General features: G+C 34.9%; 1 protein-coding gene across 9 annotated transcripts in view; it reads left to right on the top strand.

The window, feature by feature from the left end:
* The window catches only part of NETO1 (neuropilin and tolloid like 1), an 86,983-nt gene extending 65,779 nt beyond the window's left edge, over positions 1-21,204 (top strand). For 4 of the 9 annotated variants that reach the window (XM_068932067.1, XM_009670155.2, XM_009670159.2 and 1 more), the window contains 3 exons: positions 707-1,265; positions 2,444-2,518; positions 3,792-4,334. In XM_068932067.1, coding sequence (XP_068788168.1) covers positions 707-1,265; positions 2,444-2,504 — 620 coding nt within the window. In that variant the 3' untranslated portion in view covers positions 2,505-2,518; positions 3,792-4,334. Of the gene's footprint in view, positions 1-706; positions 1,266-2,443; positions 2,519-3,343; positions 4,335-8,437; positions 8,708-11,854; positions 11,931-18,878 lie in introns of those variants that run through there. The other 5 variants (XM_009670156.2, XM_068932069.1, XR_693463.2 and 2 more) reach the window with 4 other exon arrangements.
* The last annotated feature ends 1,160 nt before the right edge of the window (positions 21,205-22,364 follow it).

Genomic DNA, 22,364 nt, shown 5'->3' on the forward strand with positions numbered 1-22,364 from the left:
TCAGTACTGAATTTCTTGGCTCACTTCCTACCAGCCCCTGGGTAAAGGATAGTGCATCGGATCAGCTTCTGGATTTTGACTATGGGTGTTTTGAAAAGTTCTTGTAATTAATAGATCTTAATCCAAATGAATAACTTGCAAACAATTTCTTTTTCTTTCTGAAACCTCAGTTAGAACAACTCTATTTTATCCTATTTTAGCTTTTTTATTGAATAGTGCCAACGGCCCCAGTCAGTTAATATTAGGAGTTCAGAGAACTTTCCAATACAAAGAAGAATTTCATTTTTAAATCCTGTAAACTCTTGCTCTTTCACTGATTTTATTTTCCTAGCTGCATATATTTACTGGAAGAGGCGGAAAGTAAAGAAGAAAACTTGTGTAACGGTCTTGGGGGCTTTAGCAGGCAAATGGAGTTGATAGGTGATGTTAAAACCTCAGTTTGTTACGTTGATTGCATTTTGTAAAGTACCTAAATAATCCTTTCATCTGATTAAGCTTGTAATGCATTATTCCAAGAGAAAAGGCTGTAGCAATTATGTGTTTTTTATTTGGTTTTCCTGACTACCTGATTTTTTCCCAAGTGAGACTGATTAAATGAACTCAGATATAGACTAGACATGATTTTGTAGTAAGCTGTGCACTTATCATGACTGTGTTCATTCTTGAACTGACAATTAATGCTCTGCTTTTTTCTTCTGTCACACAGAAAAAAGGAAAGCTAACCTATTGGACCAACTTACCAATACCAGTGGGACTATAATTGGGGTGACCTCTTGCATTGTGATCATCCTCATTGTTATCTCTGTTATAGTACAAATCAAGCAGCCTCGTAAAAAATTTGTCCAAAAGAAAACAGACTTTGATCAAACAGTGTTCCAGGAGGTGTTTGAGCCTCCTCACTATGAGTTATGCACCCTTAGAGGGACAGGGCCTACTGCTGACCTTGCTGATGTTGCAGATGACTTTGAAAATTATCATAAACTGCGGAGATCATCTTCAAAATGCATTCATGACCATCACTGTGGATCACAACTGTCTAGCACTAAGGGCAGCCGTAGTAACCTCAGCACAAGAGATGCTTCTGTCTTGACAGAAATACAACCCCAGCCTGTAAAACCCCTCATTCAGCCCGTGAACAGGAGAAATATCCTTGTCATGAAGCATAGCTACTCACAAGATGCTGCAGATGCGTGCGAGATAGATGAAATTGAAGAGGTACCAACCACAAGTCACAGGCTGTCGAGACATGATAAAGCTGTCCAGCGGTCAGTATCAATAGATTTTTGATGAAGACTATTGTGTAAGGACTTGATTGCTCAGACATATTCACTCTTTATTAAGTAAAAACATATTCTCTTTCTGCTCTGTTTATGGTTTAAGTTTCTATTTCCTGATAGCATGTACCATTATATTAGCTCTCTCTTCCTTTGTCTCTCCTGTCTCTGCCCCAGTTGCCTGAAAACTTCTGTATCTCAGTTTTTGCCTTTCTACTTTATATTTTTCTTTTTCTTTTACTATTTTATACATATACCCCTGCACATGCACACACAGGTCAACAGCGAACAGGTAACAATTTTAAAAACTAAAGATTTCATGTGAATCTAGTTTTTGAAAGAGCTACATCCATGTGGTTTCCTTGCAACTAAGAGGTGGCTTTGAGTACCATCCACTATTGGTCCAACATATCAAAATCAATACATCAATAAAAAATACATTTATCCATTTTGATGCATTGCACAATAATGAGAAACATTATCCTGGGATAAGGAAACTCCTTTCCCTATGAAACATTATTTTCTACATAATGAACGTCATTGTTTGCAAAACTTTACTGTATCTGTTCTATTATTAACCACAATATCTCAGCTTGTGAAATTAACATGCATATATATATATATATTATATATATGCATCATTTAAAATATGAGAAAATACAGTGAATAGAGAATACTCATATATTTACATATAAGAATGTAGTTAAAAGGAATCTTTCTAATCAATGAAAAAGCAGACCTCTGTGATATTTTTAATACAAGACCTATTTCTACTGTATATTTCACTTTAAATGCCTGTAAGTAAGAATGATTAAAAGTTTACAAGTAAAAGAAAAAGAAACACAGAAACAATTATAAACCATTTGTTTGAAAAAGAATGCTCAGCAACTTTACATATATATTTTTGTGTTTTCTCTTGCATGCATTATTTATGCACTTCTTACGACTGTTTACGTGCCGTCCATATTTTTCTTGCACATTAAGGCATTTCTATCTCTTAAAGAAAGTAGTTATTTGATTATTTTAATCCAATTGCATGCCAATATGAGTTACTTCATGAATGTTAATCAGATTATCAAGGTGTACTGTTTGTTAAGTATCTATATGCATATATTTCTTTTTTCTATGCAAACATTATTATGTTGAATGAAATAGCCATAACATTCCAGGTTCTGCCTCATTGGGTCTCTAAGCAAACATGAATCTGAGTACAACACAACTAGGGTCTAAGAGAAAAACCTGAGGTAAGTAACAATACCTAAACAACAAATAAGCCATCTCTTGCACTCCATTTTCTTTGTTATATTGTTAAAATGTCTGTTAGTTCTCAGGTTATATGCTACCTTGTATAAGTCTTTGCGTGGAGAGAGGCAGATTTGAATATAGATGACCACTTTAACTTTATAAACTAAGAAAATTCTATTAAATTCTTATTCCTGAAAGTAATCATCCCATAGCTATATATAATCTGCATTCTAAATATATTATAAAGACCGATGCTTTGCATGGCTCTGGTGTTCCATTTATTTTTTATTTATGAAAATAAAAGTTAGAATCCCAGCATGTGAAAATGTGCGTAAAACTTAGAAATCTAACCCAAGTTTTAAAGATGGGGAACTATTTGTTTTCAGTTCATTTTATCCATTCAGTGTTGTGGAGTGTTGGGGGAGGGTGTGTCAAAGTGCTGCTAACTTCAGTGACTCTCTAGTACTAATGTTACAATTTGCAAACTACACTTCATTTTCATTGAATTTTCCTAGTGTCTTTATTTTTGCATAATTTGTACAAAACAATCAACATCATTTAATCTGAATAAATATAATTTCCAGTTTTTTATAGTGAAGTTATAGATAGCTGAGTCTGACAATTTATTTCTCTCTATAAGCATAGATATGTGAATATGCATGTTTATATGTGTACATACATGTTTATATGTGTATATACGTATATAGCAATGTTACTGGGAGAAAATATATAAATGTTTTTATTGTTTCTAGATAGTTTAGATAAATATCTGTCTGTATTTTTCTTTATAGAGAAAACACATTTTAACTTTGTTTTGCTTTCAGAGAAGAACTATTTATACAATCATGGGAACTGTGAATGGAAAAATCTATAGTGAACTATTTCAGCTGTTTGAAAGAGAGAGTGGACATGTTCCTAAATTCATTCCACTGCCTTTATCCAAACCTAAGAATTACAGACATTTTTTACTTCCTCAACAAGATATTCCCATTGCACAATAATATATTTCTTTTGTAATTTCGTTGCTGGCCACCAAGTGCTCCTTAGTTTTTAAATACATTTTGAGATTTGCTGGAAACTTGAAGAAGTTGTTAGTTCCTGACTGAAACTGTCCCAGCTTGTTGTTGTTGTTGTTGTTGTTGTTGTTGTTATCTTAGTTTAATTTCAGTTGCTATGTTTTATGTCTTTTGTTATCTACTTGTATGTTGTGTGACATGTGAAAGAAGATTTACATTGAACTTTTGTTATATGTACATTGTTTTCATTATATAGACTGCTTGAGAATAGTGCGCTCCTGGGTGATTTTGAACATGCTACAGTGAAATGTGAAACTATCGACCTTGGAAACACCAGCTAGAGGTTTTATGGACTCTCTGACCAGCTATTCTCATATCATGACAAAATTCAGCAAACAGTGTTGACTAAAATTACTAGAAGGCAATAAGACTTTGGTTATTATGCTTATCAGTTATTTCTCTTTTTCTTTTTTCTCTCTTCCTTCTTTTGGTTGCAAGTAAAAATCCCAATTTCAGGAACAATTTATTGAAATCAGGTATTTAGCCATTCATAATCGTATCAATAGAAATGTTCGTTGGATAAGCATCTAGCAATATGACTGAACTTGACACTGAGAAATTAATCTGCATGTATGTTATTGAATATTTGAGTTGGCAAAACCCCTTTATTAGACACATTGTAAAAAGCATGCATTCACAATTATTGCTGTTACTGTTCCATTTCTGTGTCATATGCTTGCTACTTGTAACTTTTTATATAAAGATACATAAAACAATGTATAATAATTTCTTACCTTGAGTTTAATGACAATGCTTTCTTTTACTAAATATACAAAACCTGTTGTATAATTCATTATTTTAAACTCAAAGTTTAGATTTTAGCAATTTAAAACCTAGATACCTCAGATTCCTGAGAATCAGTTCTTTGATCCCTTACTTATTAACAAAATACAAGAATTTCTTAAGATTTAAATGAATTCATAATACATAAAGATGATCACCTAATTTCAATGAAATTGATTTTAAAAGATAAGTGATAACCTTTATGTTCATTTTGCACTCTTAACTAACTTATTTTCATGGCAGCCATTAGGAGCTTTGCTGCAGTGTAGCATAAAATTAGATTGTTATCAGTTATACAAATGTGGTGGCTAAACTCCAATTTTAGAGGTACAGATATACAATACTCTTTTCACTTGCAAGATAACTTACTGCTCATAATTCAGGTCATACATGTTAGTAACCAACATTTAAATCGAACCTGAGCGGTTAGTTTTTCAAGGAAATATTGTAGACTGGAAAGCTGCAAGATTACTTAACATTAAAAAAATATTCTATTTAAGACCTCAATAATCATGTATAAAATCATAATTTGTTTACTAGTTCAGAGTTTACCTTCTAAATTCTGTCTCAAAACAAATCCCAATTCCTTCTTAAACAAATTGTGTCATTCATGATTTTTCTTTTTTTTTCTGTATTACTGCTATGTTTTCCTGCAAAAGTGGGAAGAATTCCATGGATCTTCCCAGAATATAAATAGATTGAAAAAAGAGAACACCTGAAAGGCTAGCATAAAAAGTAAAGTCGTTTATACCAGCTCTTTAAATATATGTACATAAGTACAAATAATCACATAATTACAAATAATTACATAAATACAAATACAGGAAATCTGATTTCTACAAAACATCTACAAAATTGATTTAGGAACGACATGAGGAGAAAAAGGATTTCAGGTGTTTTGCCTCCTTTTGATTCACTATATCTGTAATGTATTTTACGTAATCTAATTCTAGCTTGATTTTTTTTTTCTTTTTATCACTTATTGGCTGTGAATCCCAGCCCTGCATCCTCTGTAGTCACTGAGACTCAATTCCATCTCGACTCTAAGGATTTTTACCATGTGCTAATAGGTCATTTCCAAATCAGTTTGTTTCCAAGTTCAGATACTTTATTACCATTTTTTTCCTAATCCTTCGTGGTCCTATTTTAAGATCGATTCTTAAGCATAGTATGATAAGATTTGTGCCAGGCCCATGCTCAAATAATTTGCATTATAAAATCAAGTAAGGGAGAATGAAAGATATGCTAAAAAAAAAAAAAATGCACACACACAAGTGCACACACACACACACACGCACACACATACACATTTATATATATTTATGAATATTTGCTAATAGAAATAGTGAATAAATAAATATATAAGGTGAAATCTAAACATGGGAATTTAGCTATTGATCAAATGCTAAAGGCAAATGCTGAAGCCTTGAATTTCAAAGCTGCTATATATCTAAGTGCCTAAATACCACTGAAATATAGAGAAGTCTAGTTCCTACTAGACATGCACACTGAAATCTATTTTATGATTTTTCCAGAGAAGAATAAGATAACTAAACTAGAGTAAATATGGGTATATATCTGTGTTGCATTCACATCCTTACTTTCTTAAATATGAACCAATTTCATCAGGGAAAATCAGTGAGATACATTAAAAACTCTGTAAACTGAGAAAGAGAATGCTTACTTGTTTACTGAATCTTGAAAATTCCTTGATAAAAATATTTTCTAAGAGATAGGTATACCCTTAAACAAAGATACAATTAAAAACAACAAAATATCTCTCTTACAGGATAATATGATCAAATTATAAAATTATCTAGCCAAGAAAAAAATTTTTAAAACTAGTCAAAATATTATAATTGAAAGATTTAATTTTAAGAAACTATAAACTGTATGTGGTTGGTCTGTAATAAAGCAGTTCACAGTACTACAAAAAGTGAAGATAACTTGTATGTGACGCCACAAATTTGTAGGATATTTTAATACGATCTATAAAACTCAAAACATTAAAATTAAAAGGAGTGGAACTCTTCCTGAAAGTAAGTATTTTGACTTTGTTATGGGTTTTTATTATTATGAAACCCCATTTTTTAAAAAAGAAAACCATTCAAGCAAGTTTTTCAATTAGCTACACTTGTACAGAGTACAAGTGAAAATTTCCCTATCATATTAACCATTTTCCATTTCTTAACATACATTTCTTACATTAGTAGGTTAATGTGGGTTAGCTGAGCTGCAACTGTTAGCTTCATGCATTTTACCTCCTATTTGTCTTAAGCTAAGGCTGAGAACGGCAGTTACTGGAGCATTTTTGTTTGATCAGTGCAATGTATGTGATGTATAGCTATGTCCTCAGTATGCTTAATTGTTATACAAGTATATTTTTAAAAACTGGATTTTTGTTATCACAATGCATTGCCATACTGTTCAGAGTTTTGCTTTCTTTTCTCTCTTTCTTTTTTTTTTTCTTTCTCCCATAGTTGTAGGGTTATGTATTTACTTTTCCTTTTAGATGATAGTGTGAACAAATGGTCCTACCCATCTTTCTCCCCTCTGGAGAATACGGCCTTTTCCGTTTGTGAAGTTTGGTCTGCAGCATCCTTTAAAAATGCCACAAAGTCCTTTTTTAATCTATCCCACTGTAAACCTTTCAATCTTTCCCCAATCCTGAAAGCAGCGTGAAGAAAAGAAGTGGCTCTGAGAAATGTTAATACCTCATCCTTCTATTTTCTCCATTTTTCTACCAGAGATATTAATTCTAAAACCTGATAAGGATGTAACAAATGGTAAAATAACTATTTCAGAGCTCACTACTATGTCAATAAGCGGGAATAAGAGAAAGTAGAAAGGTTTCCCGCTATAAAGAAATTACTAACACCAAAATAGGCAGAGACAAAGAAAAGAAACAGAGTGAGGTATGATAATTAGAGTAAGAGGATGGTTTCTTATGCCCATTCATAAATTTGTAGACATATTTGGGACAGCTACATTCTTCAGCTACCAAATAAAAATGTATTGCCCACCTTCAAAAGAGAGTTGTTCTTCCTCTGCCTTACAGGAATACTGTCCTGCAAACAAGAAACTGGTTCTCTGTCTCTTGCTTGTCCTCTGCTTTTTTTACGTGGCATATCCCTGCTACTACACAGCAATACTCCAGCTCAGGGAGCAGAATCACAGAGCTAAATGGTATAAAGATAGAAAACTGCACAGTTCTGGACTCTTTTTAACATTGAACATTGTATCTGATTTTGGAGTCTCTTATCTCCTCGCTCCTGACTCAGCATTTGATGCGAAGTCCTGCACTCTTCTCTCTTCTTATCATTGCTTTAGCATCAGCTCTACCCTCTGATGATCATTCTCTGTCTATTTTTCTGCAGCCTTTCATTTCTATCCACAGTGATTTTTCTCCTGTACCCCTCTCTCCCCTAAATTAATTGAAAATGTGGAAATCCTATCAGCTCACTGGCCTTATGTTCCCAGTTCTTCTTTTTGCATTCCCCTGTTCTTCCTTGTAGATCACTTTAGAGCAACTTAACCTTACCTTGTCTATAAACAGCAGACTGAAAATATGTGATTGCAGCATATGTCAGCTACCGTAAACTTATACAGCACAATAAAACTATGGAGACGTATTGGCATGAAGTGGAGTACAGGCTTATTGGAGATACTGGATTTATATCTTAATGATTGTGCATCAGGGTTTCTGTGCCGTCTGCCTTTGGGCTAGTTTCTGCTATAGTCATACCTCAAAGCGCTGCAAAGAGAAATTCATGTCCACTGCTTCCCTTCTCCTGGTAATACCTGCACCATTTTTAAATCAAGTTTTATTTCAAGTACTCTATGTTTTCTCCTACGCTGTACTTGTACTAGTACCTCCTTTCACATGATGTAAATCACTTTCTTATCTTCTTTCATGCACCTTTTAAAAAAAAACAACATTTGTGCTGTATAGCCTGGCATACACCTGCCATGGCTAGACACAGCTGTCTTGGGCAAGGTGAGACCATCAGCTTCCAGAGGAAGCAGGAGTTGCTGCTTTCCCTCCGTTTTCTTTCCCAGGAGAAGGAACCCTGCTTGTTTGCAAACTCCCAGCACCACCATAGGAAAAAAGGGAAGCACCTTGCCCTTCAAGCAAAAAACTGTTACTAGGAGTAGAGTTACAACCCAGCAGCCCATGCTAAAAAAAGGAAGGACCGAGACTGCTCAGATTTCATTACCGAAGGAGCAAGCCTGACCAACAGCACCAAGCAGCATTGCATTCCTACACTCTTACATAAGGGAGGCTGAAGTGCGAACCTGCTTCATCCCAGGGGGCAGGACATCACAACCGTGAGTACTGACTATATGCAGGGCTCTAGCAGTGATTGAATAGCTATCTGCATAAGCGTAAGCAGGCAAGGACCTCCCTGGGACTGTAGGTGTATTCTAGGGCAGCCCTGGTGGCCTGGTCTGCAATACCTACTTAATTAGTCCCGGTAAGTTTACCATTCTTCAGCCCATCCTCCTCGGCTCTAGTGAGAGCCATAGTAAACACATTTAACTAATAAAATGGTGATTTCATTGGAAGATGATTACCTGATATTTATTTAACTGTGAGGGGATGTGAGAAGGAACAGTGGCTCTTCTTGCAGGTATTATAAAAAAAAAAAAAAGTAGGGGTTTTTGCGCTGACCCTAGATGCAGGCATCTGGTTAAATGAACTGTTCACCTGCATCAACTGCATCTGTAACCAAAGATGACTTCCATCTGAAGTCGTCCTAAGAAAACTGTAGGCCCTGATTCAATCTCCTATTCACATTATCCATCTAGATCTTGATGTTTTTTGAGTTCAGCGAAAATTACAACTAGTAAAAAAATCAGTTTATTGGAAGTGAATGGTATTTGCTGTCTTAATGAAGCACAGAATAAAATTTACATCGGAGAAAGCTGACTTCATTCCTACGTCCTTCCTTAGTGCTGAAGGACTTTGAAAGGCCAGTGAAGATATAGGTGAGCTGCTCTTTGCCTTTTCTTGAAAAGTCAGTGTTTCAAAGCACACTGAAATGCTTTGCTCCTAACTAACCCCTTTAGGGTAGAGAAGGAAGTAAAACAATAAAAAAGAGAGCCATAAACCTAAAGTAAGTGTATTTTTTCCGGTGAAAAATGCAGCAATAATATTTTTAATAGTTACAAGACTAGCAGCACAAGTTACAGTACATACCTGATCCCAACCCCCATCTTGTAATAAATTTATCATAAAATGCAGCTCAGCTGAAGAACATAAACACTTTCATATTTATATAGCAGTTTAACAACCTAAACTAACATTTAATACCCTGTAACAAAGAGATGATATCCTTTATTTTGGGGCAGATGTTTCAAATACAACTGATTTTGTTCTGATTTTCAGAGTTAGTTTCTGTGTTTTGTGTTTTCCTTACTAATGGAAGAAATTTTTAATTGATTTCCAGCTTTTTCACGCCCACATTCTACTGACTGTTGTGATGTGCCACTTAAATCTTCGTAGAAAACACCCATCGGGTGTTTTTGCTTGATATTCTGAGCATATCTGACACCTACTTGGTATTGAAACAGTACATTACAGCTTTGCCTGCAGGACGAATTTCTTCAAGTGATCTATGTTTCATGAAGATGACCCAGGCTCGGAGAGTTGTGCTTTCATTTGAGGGTAACTTAGCGACGTTAAGGATCTTATTAAGTTTTAGTAGGTTGGTGGAAAGTCTCAACTAACCTAGGCAAATATGGAACAGTTTGAGTTAGCTAGTAATATCTTAAATCTTGTTAGAAATAGTGTTACTGTGGAGTCGAAAATAAAGTTGATGACTGAAAAAAGAGTGAGATCAATGTGGGAAACTTTCAGTTCAGAGCAGTAAGGAGTGAGGACTTTGAGACTTTATTATTATAAGTGCTAGGGTTTTCAAATCAGATTTTTGCTCCTTAAAGTTAGCCAAAATTCTTAGTTTTATCCTCTCTCCTTTTTTATGCAAATTTTTTGCTGTATGTATGTCTATTGAATGAACTTCCCTTTTGTGGTTCCGTAGCACTATTTTGGTGGGGGCCCAAGAGGAAAAATATTTGTTGTGATATCGTGTAATACATGACATTTTAAAAAATGCTGTTAGATGCTGTTAGAGTTTAGCTGAATGTGCTGCTGCAACGTGATTAGATCCAAGATGCATAAAAACCAAAATAGAAGAGTACTCTGGAAGCTCTGCATGATTTTAGTTCTCTCAGATTTTATTACTCAGCTGGCTTTGATTAAAAGATAGAAATCTCAACAGGCATAAACTTTTATGGAAATCTCAACAGAGACTTAAACTTTATATAGCATAAACTCTTAAACACACATCTGTTTGGAGTACAAGGAGGAAAGAGGGGAACATTCAGAAACTGTTCTAATGGCCTGAGAAAACTGGTGGTTCTTGTAGCTCTTAGAATTAATCAAACAGACTGTATTTGCTCCTTTCTGTAGAATCTGTGCATCATGCTGAAGAAAATATTTGAAAAGCAGGTGTAAAATGCAGGTGTAAATTACAGTCTTTAAGAAGTAAGAGAAGTAGAGTGAAACTGCTAAAAAGTACAATATGTGATTCAGTAGCAAGTAAATACTACCATGAAATACTGCAAAACTTAATATCTCCCTTTATTTTCCTTACTATAAAGTGTATACTTTCAAGCCACTATACTAAGTCACTAGGAAAATTCTTGTCTTACTAAGGCTGTTTTGGATAATCCTTGAATCAGGATCTTGTCATTTATTCTATGAAGGTAGGCTTCACCCTTCATTGCTGCTGACGGTAAAGGTGGATGATCCAAAGAGATGATCTTTATGTTTTAGCTAGTCCTGCTGTCATTTTTGGTAGCACTGCAGATCCTATCTCCTGCTATAATGATAATAGTAGAAGACAGTGAGTGATGGAAAAATGTGTGTAGTTAAGCCTTAATCATAATTATATCTAAATTAACTATATTATCTATATTCATTCTGCATCTTAAGAGTCTAAGTTGAAAGATTAGGATAGCTAATTTAGTTTAAAATATATCTTATTATCTTGTGTGGATTTTTGTTTATGGTTCTTCCGACATATTTATTGATAAGTACCTATCTTAAAGACTTCTTGCTGAATGCCATGGCTCAGATGAAATTTATGTTGAGCATGAAGCTCTAAAGATCTAGAACTAGTTTTTCCTGAACGTTACCAAGGCTCTTACAGGCTTCAGACATCTCAGGAACTCTTATCCAGTTTGTGGCTGACTTTTGTCAGTGATGAGTACCAGCTGGGTCAGAAGAGAGAAGAATAAAATTACATCTGAAGAATACTAAAATATTTCCTTAATGTGAAAAACAAGCTATGAGTAGTATAGAAACATGGATCCCCCTAATATTAGGGGAGAAAAAATTCTAATGGTCCAACCTCCTAGGTTTATGCTGTAGATCTGTTTCCCCCATATGAAAACAGTTCTAACTACCCTCAGTTTCAGAATAGAAGCAAGAGGAAATGGCAAGCAAAGAAGGCTGCTAAGAAAAAAAAAATCCAGAAATCCAACAGTGGTAAGTAAAAAAAAAATGTACACTTACGCATATGCTTAATGTAGAGCATACCACGGAAAGGAGCCACTTCTGTTCCAATTTGAGAATTTGCAAATCTTCTAACAAACTTATTGAGTTTTTTTAGACTTGGAGCAGACATTGGCTACTAACATTTTAATTAAGTTTTGTTTCATGTAGTTCTACGAATTATGAACTGTCTAAACTCCTAAGTACTCTTGAAAGCTGTTAGAAAAATAGTCTGACACTCTCCTTTGCTCTATGTATTTTATAAATCTGTTAGAAGCAGGAACTGTGCTATAGATTTCCTGTAGCGCCTAGCAAAACATCCTTATGCGCAAATGTGGCATTCAGCCAGTACTGTAATTACAATAAGTTATTTGAAGGAGAAAAATGCAATGATGTAAGGCCACATTCAAGGACTCAACCCATAAAACCGTAGAAAGTGACCTTTAAGAGAAAAGGCAGTGCAGAATTACTTCTGAAGAGATGAATTTGTCTTTTTTCATATGCTGATGTCTAAACTGATAATAACCATTGTGAAGGTGAGAGGGAGAACAAAAGCGTAATCAATATATTTTCTTTCATGATAATGGTAATGCTTGTCGCAACATCTACAGTTTGAGTGATGGAGTGTTTGGGGAGAATTCTGCATTGATACATGCTTTCATCAAAATGTGTAATCTTGATGCTTACACAAGCTTCCTTGTTATTAAAGTTTCATAAAGTTCATAAGTCCAATAAACATGATATGAGAATTTTATAGCATTTTGCATTTGTTGTTTTCAGCAGGAGGTAAATTCTAGATTAAAAATTAAAAATTTGCAGGAAGATCAAGACTGAACAAAAGTCATGAATCTCCCTCTAAATCATGCGTATAACAGAGTTTAATACAAGCTAATTTGTAAAAATGTGGTGAATGTGCAATCAGTTTTATAATATGGCGTGCTTTCTGTCACTTAGTATGCATACCTCCCAGATGCATGAATACTTCAGCATGAATACAAGGGCTTACATGTCCCCAGACAGCAATAAGCAGTCCTCAAATTGCTGAAAACTGCAAATGTTCCCAAGCTAATGCTGAAAGTGTTTGGACTGATATTGCCCACAGAAGTTGGTCTGAGAAATACAAAGAAAGTTTTTAATTTATTTCCAGAACATTTTATGCTTGGCATTACAAAATGTATTTCAACTACTCTGATGATGAACATAAACTTTAAAGATTTATCAGTCCACTTGCTGAGTATGCTGGTAGTGTTTTATTCTGGGGAAAAGAGTCATGCAGTTAAAATGTCATGATACTTAGAAAACATCTGTTCTACCAGATCATGACTAAAGACACTCAGCACTTACTTTGTTTGTGTTTTGTTGTTGTTTTTTATGGCTTTTTATCTCTCTTAATGAATGTTTAAAGCTATTAGTCAAAGTACATAATGTATCGAAGCAGGATCCTGCTGCAAAAAGATCTTGAGTGAGATGGACCTTCAATGAAATAAATATAGCAGAAGCCAAAGGGACTGGTGGGTGTCTGGCACTTTACCAAACCTGTGCCACTCTGGGGAGAGTAGTGTGGGATATGGCCTAATCTGAAAAGCTTCTAGAGGTCTGCTGTTCCCTTTAATCTTACTCTACATCAGAAGCCAAACCCCTGTAAAGTCCTTCTGCTGTAAAAAGACTTCTCTTGCTGCCACCAGGAGAACATGAGATGTCCAGATTCAAGAGCTCTCTTTGACAGTATTTCGCTTTGCTAGCGTCTGACAGCATTAATTTTTGTGAAGTAGAATTGATCTCTCCTTTTGAATCTGATCTGGGAAGTTTCAACCTTAGTCTCCCACACGACAGAAAATGGCCTCTAAATTCTGGGCCAGAGTCATACTCTTCCCTAATTCTCTCCCTTCACTTTCATTGTGAAGATTTTTAAATAGAAAGAGGGATAGCTCCCATGGGAGTAATTTAGCAAGGGATTATGCAAGAATAGCTAGTTAAATAGTAAATTAGTTTAGAATAATTAGAATAATTTAGAATAATTCAGGATTTCCGTAAGTTACTTGAATTCCTAGTTTTAGATAACAATATATGAAATCTTCTAGTTGAGGTGGGGAGGGGGGGCTTGATATTATCTTGATCTTTTCATGTTTTTCTGTAGAATTAGGAAGCTCCTAGTTCTGAACTCTGGAAGAAAATCCTTACTGAAGACATCTAAGAGGAGCTGTTACCTAACACGCGCCTTAGAGAGCGAAATCTCTTTTCTTCCCCCAGCTCAGTCTCGCAGCTGACTAAGGTCAGGGAGGTGACAGTCACCAGTAGCAGCTGGAGGAAGGAGACCCAAAGTCCTGCTACCCTTCTGTTGGGAAAGGGGAAGGAAGGTCTTTAACTGGTAACTCCTCTTCCCTCTAGTAAGGGGGGAGTGAAGATTTCTTTGGGCGTCTCCTTCATATGTGAACTTACTGCAAGTGGTTGCCTGGCCAAGGAGCTTGTAATCATGGGAGGATGTGCAGCTAATTCTCCATATTTTTTTCAAAGAGGGGTTCAACATTTATTGTGTTTAGATAGAGCTTCCTTCTCAGCAAGTTTTTCCTTAGGGCAGGTTTTAGTCACTTTAGTAAGGCAGTCAGCATTGCTAGTGGAAACTTCAGTGTCTAGTACTGTTAATTTAATGAACTTGCACTAAAAGTTACTTTCCTCATGAGTATTTATTTCCTTTGATCCAGGTCAGAACAAACTCAGTTACCTACCTCTGTGACAGATTTCAATAAATTTTTGTTATTTCTTTCTCCTAGCATGGGAAGATGGAGGGGAAAAGGTAACTTTTTCCATCTGAAGTCACTTCTTAATTCAATTAGGACTTAATCCTGGCCCCACTGAACTCACTGGGCTTTTTGCCACCAACTTTAATAAGGCTAGGATCAGACTCATGACATACAGTTTCACATTTCTTCCAGATAACCAATTAAAATATTAAATATCTGAGGAGGAATGCTTCCTTCCCTTCTACCTTTCCCTGATATTGTGCTATTGCTTTTTCTTCTGTCCTTCATTAGTTCCAATTAAGAGGTCCTTTGTGTATAGGTAAAGTGAGGGTTGCTTATTTTTAAACTTTTAGATATGCTTCAGTTCTGCTAATTGTCTACAAAGAGAAAAACACAATTATGATCCTGATCTTTTTCTAGTGGAGGCCTAACCTACCAAACATGTTGGCCTGAGGATGAGCTGGAAAAGTAAGGAATATGAGAGTAAGCTCATCACTCCCTCTCCTCTTTTAAGTAAAAAAAGAATGCATTTGGTTAGAAAAAGTGAATGCTGATTTTAACTATGTAAAGATAAAGCATATGCTACTGCTTGATGTTTTGCTTAATATTCTGGGGTGTAAAAGAATGCTGTTTCTCATTAAGGATCTCCAAAGAAAATAAACCTCCTTTTTCTGCCATGGAAGGTCCATCTTGAAAACAAGATTGATGTTATTAATATTCAATTTTATTTCTGAAGCTTAATTACATTCGTATCCATTTACATTATTCTTTGTAAACCTGTGAGATCAATGCTTATCAGTGCCAACTAAGAAAATGTTTTTTGATCCATGTCATGGCATTGGTTGCTATGGCTGACAATAGAGATAAAAAGGACAAAATACCAGGGACTAGGGGTGCCAATAAGACTGTGAAGGAGGAGATGCAGGTCAGGCAATGCTTCTGCAAACATAGTTGAATGCTAGGATGTTCTAGAATGAAGAAGGTAGCTATTTACCTGAATGATGGAGAGAGGAAGAGAAAGAGATAGGGAAAGAGGGAGATCATGTTCATGATTTTCATTCAGGTTGCTCTAGTGACCGTGTACTTGCAGACTATGCACCAGTAGTATTGCCTGGCTAGTATTTTTACATATGTATATTACCATGCTTTCAGGTGCACGTCTGAAAAGTATAACTTTGGTGTATGTGAAGATTTTGCACTACAATTACTGACTTAGGCCTTGTAAGCAAGAGCAGAAGATCAGCAGTTGTCTCTCTTCTGTGCAAGTATGCGTTGTATATTGGTATATGTAAGATGATAACTGAAGACTTTTGTAGGGCATCTGAAATTCATGAAAAATAGAATTATTTTCTTTGATTTAATAACCATAGGGGAATAGAAGAGGTAGAGGAGGAGAAAATAAAATCCCATTCAACCTACTGACTTGGCAAAAGTAACAAGTGACTTTTAAGGCCATGCAATGTAATTAAATCTAAATTTTCTGTTCTAAAATCTTGAATTATGTATTCTATGATGTTAGATGCAAGACTTCCACTCCTTGTATGAATTAATCTGTTGGTCGCTTGGAAGATTTTCTAACGACAAAACTATCTTGTGAGTTTGTTATGGCTGTGTTTATTGATTTCACTAGTTCTCTAGGGAACGCTAAGGACTGGTCTGAAACTGTTGCTTGAGACGTGTATCGAAAGACAGTTGAAAACAACCAATTTAATATATAGAACCTTTGTCTAATTGTTGACTTTAAAACTAACTTAAATACTGTATTAGATGTCTTTACAACATTAACCAGTCCTTCTGAGGAGGGTAGTTAAATGTCCTTCTGCATGTTTAAAGTTCCTTGCTGTAGATACAGTAAGAATAAGGAAGACTTTTTCTCAAAACATAATTGTGCTGTGAGAGTCTCTCTAGGAGAAGATCCTCTCCAGCAGAGCTGTTTTATCTTGTCTAATGATTTGTCTTTCCACCTGAAAATTAATGGAGGAAGTTGTCCGTCTTGGACTATGGAGGAAGTTGTCTATCTTGAACTTGTCTACCTTGGACTGTGCATCTTGGACAAACTTCCAGGGTTTGAATTGTGTTCAGTGTCAGTGTGAGATTCTAGGGACAGGTATTGAACATTTGTTCAGTTAAATGAAATGAGAGCCATAGATCAAGGCTGCACTGATAATCCAATGACCCAGGCTAATTTCAGTAGCCAAGCTACATATGCTTCAGGCAAACAATTGTTAAGCCCTGCTCAAGGAGCTTTGATGTCTATTGATCTTGCCAATTATTGCCATATCTTTAATCTGGAAAGTGATAAATGTTAACTCTTAGATAAGTTGAAAAACACATCAAAATGAATGAATGGTTTTTATTTGAACAAATATATATGAAATTTTCTTTGGCCTATATTGGCTTCAGCCAACAGCACGTAAACTGCATGAGATTCCATCTTGTTTTCATCAGATCCAGGTGGTGAGATCCTTTCTTCCATGAAGTTTCAGAGATTACAGTTTGAATGAAATAGGACTGATTAGATATTAATTTACACAAGAATGAAGTGATGGGAAAGGGTATGGAGAGAAGCAAACTGAAAACAGGCTTTGCACTTCATTTGTTCAACAAGTTTGCAACTTGGGTTAGCTTTTGTGTTGCTACATATTGAGTTCTAAGCTAAGGTGATATTTCTGGCCAGAACTTGTCAGAGGAAGATGAAAAAGAAATACAGATGTCACTAACATTTATCTCAGGTGTGGTCTTCTTTGGAATTGCTCATGTGTATGTGAGTTTTAAAACTGATTATAGTTATACTCTAGAACATGATAGATTTTCCTGTGCCAGAAGCTATCAAGATCTTAAAATCCTTTCAGTTTCTTTTACAGCACACAGCACATCTGAAGGTTTGTTTTTTTTTTTTTTTTAATTCAATAATGAAGAGACAGAGGTCCAGAAAACCAGATTATAATTGTCAAGTGTCTGAGAGAGACACATGCAAGTCTGAGTTGATTCATACCAAGGACTCAAACCTGAGGTCTGTTTGTATTTTGTGCGTCCTTGCATGAGCAAGGTTGTACTTATGCTTATGCTAAATAAATTTATTACTCTGGGAAAATGGGATATTTTGATTGAGAGTTTCAAGATGTCTTGTTTTTTATATCTGAAGTTAATTAGTATAAATGTTGTGAGAATAACATTTGAAAAATATAAATGTTTAAAGCTAAAACTGAGTGGTCAAACAGCACTGCAGAAATGACTGGTAAAACTTTTGAAGTGAAAGTCTCTCTGTCGGTGCAAAGGCAAAAGCAGTTTTTCTTTAGCTGAAGACTTAATTTAAACTAATCTATTGCACTGACTTTGCTGGAGAACAGTAGAATCCATACAACCATTTATTGATCAGTGAATGTGTTGTTCTGTTAAGAGTAAAACCTATCAAAATTATGGTAAAGTTCCCATTTATTTTTTAAAGAGGTAGAATATGACTTTAGAAATATCTTTATTATAAAGAGCATGGGAGTTTAAGGGTTATTTTGTAGTGGAACAATGAGAAATTGATTACAAATTAAAAAAAAAAAAAAAGGCTTCAACTTCAAAACAGTTCTTACTGTCAGTATGAAAAGCCAAGGTTAAAAAATAAGTACTACTAATAGCAATATAATGAAATGTCCAATGGTTCATCAGAAGTAAAAGTTTTAAATGGGAAAAGTACAGAATATGTTTGTTTAATATTTTTATTTTATATAAAACTGATCATAATATAGATATATTTTTATATCTGATTTAATAACAGTGTAGTAATTCTATTCTTTTACTATCTGTCAAAACTTGTACTATTATAATGTTATTTCACCACTCACATTTGCAAGTTCAGAGAACTTAAGGGTGTTATTACTATTTTCAATATTAATATCTTTCTGCCACTTTTCATCATTTATGAACTGAATCCATTTTGTTGTACAAACTGAGAAAAGTCTTTGAGAATCTTTGTATCTTGCCTCGTCTATTAATTTAAAAAGAAGGTTAAAAAAAAAAACCCACCTTATAGAATTACCTGTGCTTCAATCCTTTAGTTTGTCCTCTGTAGTCAGGCTCTACTCTGATCTCTCTGAAAGCATTGATTCGCTTATGTTCATTAATTAGATCATGGCCTATATAATATTTGTGAACTGTGCATTGGACAGTGTGTGTTTCTTTGGCTTCATTTATTCTCTTTTCTCATTAGGATGCCTGAGAAATCTGACTGAAATGAAGGGACTGAATATATCTAGGAATGGAAAATGCCCCCAGAGAAGGTTTTCACTGAAAAAGACATTGGCTTCACCTTTCCACTTCCAGTGGACTGCAGTCATAAGTGAAATTTGTTCAGCCAAAATTGCCGGGACCTTAATTCCCCAGGCTACTGGAAAGACATCTTATTATTAATTCTGCGTTAATGAAGAGATTGGATTTAGGGCATGATCCAGAGCCCATTGTAGTCAATGGGAGTCTTTTTCCATTGACTTCAGAGGGGTTTGGATCAGGTCTTTACTTCCTAAAATGAATAGACTCCCTGCAAAAGCCTGCTGTAAGTGAGTGGCATCCTTTCCTGATACCTTAGAAGATGCTGAAGATTTAATAGCTGTAACTTGCTCATGAATATGTATGGCTCATTGCTCATGGGGAACATCCAGTGTATCTTAAAAATAAAGATAACCCTGAAAGTCTAAGAATTGCTGGTCAACTTTAGAATGCTTAATTTAGAAAGCAGGAATTTATCTCTATACAATAAATTGGTAAAAGATGAGGAATATTGCAGATTAATTTCTAATTATTTCTTAGTTCCTGAGGGAAAGGGGAGAATTTAAGTTTAAAATTCCTGTAACTCTAGTATGTGAAACCTTGAAATTCAGAAACAAAAGTCAATATTGCTAGAGACTTCATTTCCCTGGCACAAATACTGTAATGAAAGCTAATAGTGCCAATACAAAAGCATACACTTTCATGTGTCTGCTGAGGAATAATCGTTTTCAAAATGTCTATTTCTATAACAGGAATCCAGACATGTTACAAAGTTGCTGCAAATTAAAGGATTTTTTTTTTTAAGAAATGGTAGAGATTTTGGTTTTTCCCAAATAAGTTTAAAGAACTTTCTCAAATTGAAGAGAAAATATAAAAATTTAAATCCTCCTCCCTACTTCTTGAATCCATATAAGTCATGTAAGTGTCACATAAGTGTCTGAAATCCTAAATGTCTGGGAGCACATACTAAGCAATGGATTCAAGCTTTTGGCTTCAGATTCTTGATTAGTTACATGATGCCTGACTTCACATATCTGCAGGACATATCTCTATGTCTGACCTAGTCACTTAGGAATTTCTTTTCAGATAGTATGGGCACTTTTATAGCAGAAATGTTCTAATGTTCATGCAGTTGTTTAAAACATATCTGACGAGCTGTGTTCAAGAAGTATCTGTATCTCTCCACTGATTATGAAGGGAATAAATACAACTTACTCGCACATAAATGTTTGCCTTTATTAGTATAATTTGCTTCTCCCTCCCTCCTCTGTTGAGGTACATGAACTGAGACCCCTAAAACTTTGTTACCAAGGCAAGAGGCTCAGGAGCCGGGTGGTCAAGAAAACCTCTGGACTTCCAGCAGTCGTAACTGCAATAGTGAGAGAGCTTAGACACTGCCAATCAGTTTTCTTGGCTCTAAAACAAATGACACCCTTGTTACCTCCTTCTCCTTTTTGTCCTTTGATATGAGGATGCCATTTCTGGCCAAAAACCTGAAACAATCATTTTCTGATACCTTGAGGAAAATTCAGTCAAAAATTATCATTTCCTCTCTGTCATACCTGGAAAGAGTTATCTGTAACACAAACTTCACATAATCTTCAACAAAACTAATAATTTCTGGTGAACAAATAGTATGGGGCAGATCCTTGAGGCATCTAGGCGGCTTCACTCTCCGCCAATAAATCCGTAAACCTGGAGACGCTGGTTGACTCAAATGGAACTTGGAAAGGGAAATGGAGCTATCTGAAAAATCTGTTTTAGAAAGATAATGATATAGTGGAACTCCTCAAGAATTCTGCTTTTCATATCCAATTCAAATGTTTTTTCCCATTCTCTTTGTTGTCATTCGAAATTTAGTATTTTAATCTCTTCAGTTAATGCAAATTTCACAGGAAACATTTTAGCCAAAGTATATATCTTAATTGGCTCAATTATTTGATATGTTTTCTGCTAATTTATTTTCTCATAGAAAGATGCACTTCTTATTAGGTATCTCTTATGATATTTTGTATCTTCCCTGACTGATGTGCCCCTCCCTACTTGACTGGTTTCATTCGTGCAGACAACAATCTTGGGTAGGTCAATAAGGCTCTTTGACCGTTGGAAAGGTGCATCATTAAGTTTTGCAAAGTTATATCCTGTTGGACAGATTGGCATAACTGTAGATAATGATGCACCCAAACTGTAAATCTGGATACCTAAATTGTAAATACAGTCTTCAAGTTGACCTTGGGTTACAGTTTTTTGAAAGCTACTATTATACTGTATAGTTTCCTAATAAATATTACATTTCCTTGTTATTGTATTTAACAGTCTCTTCAGTTTATCATTTTCTTACTGCTAGTTCTTATTCTTCACCAAAGAATATTGATCAAAATGGTTAATATAGCGCCTGCTGTAATGATTCTCTTTTCCTAACTTGCAAGAGAATGTTGGTAGTATGCCGCTTTATACTGTTAAAAAAATGCTAGGATCACACTACTGAAAAGTGTTGAAATTGTTTTCCTTATTATTAGTATTACGTTTTCTTTTTTATTTAGTATTACTTTAGCAAAGCCAAGCTAGCAAATTATGAAGGGCATGGACTATAAAGCTTTTACCAACTTTGACAAGAAAAGTCATGCAAGGAAACTATTTGTGTATGTAAGACTGATCTGGAGAACCAGTCGTGTGAGTGAGTGACATTATAAACCAATGGCTGTATTTAGTATTATGGATAAAGATTTACGTCTTCAGCTTGGCAAAGCAAAATCTGCTTATGTTTTACAGAATGTGATAATTTAAAGAGCGTGACTTACAGGGATGTCAGTGAACTTTCCTTTTTGGTATCTGCCTAAAACAAATCACTTGTTTGTTTGTTTATTTATTTATTTTTGAGATAACACAGAAAGATAAAAGAATGCTAGAATTCACTTAAGCGTACCGTTGGTAGCATGGTAAATTGCATATTGTCCCAGGTCAGATGGAGTGTTCTGCAGAAACTTTACATGGTATCTCTAGAACTTTAATGCTATCTACACGGAGACCGTTTAAGAGTGGTCTTAGTGTTATTTTTAAGAAACTCTTAAGAGATGTTAGCCATATAGGTATCTATAAAATTATCACTGTTTCAAATATATCAATAGTCTTTTGCTAGTTTCTCTTATCAAATTAATATACGTGCATTAGCTGAGAACTGAGGTGAAATGATTGAATGTTAGGAAGCCATTATGAGAAGCAATTTTGCAAATAGAATTAAGTAAAAATTATGGAAAATTTAATGGCTATAGAGGTTTGCTTATAGAGGTTTGCTCTCTCTCTTTTAAGGTATACGTAGGACCATAACTCAAAAGTATAGAGAAAAGCAATTCAACCTGTCATCTACTAAAGGAGAACAAATAGATGATGATACAAAAATTAATCACTTGAATAGCTATTACAACAGGGA

This window comes from Struthio camelus, chromosome 2, assembly GCF_040807025.1.
Source record: "Struthio camelus isolate bStrCam1 chromosome 2, bStrCam1.hap1, whole genome shotgun sequence".
Taxonomy (NCBI): Eukaryota; Metazoa; Chordata; class Aves; order Struthioniformes; family Struthionidae; genus Struthio; species Struthio camelus.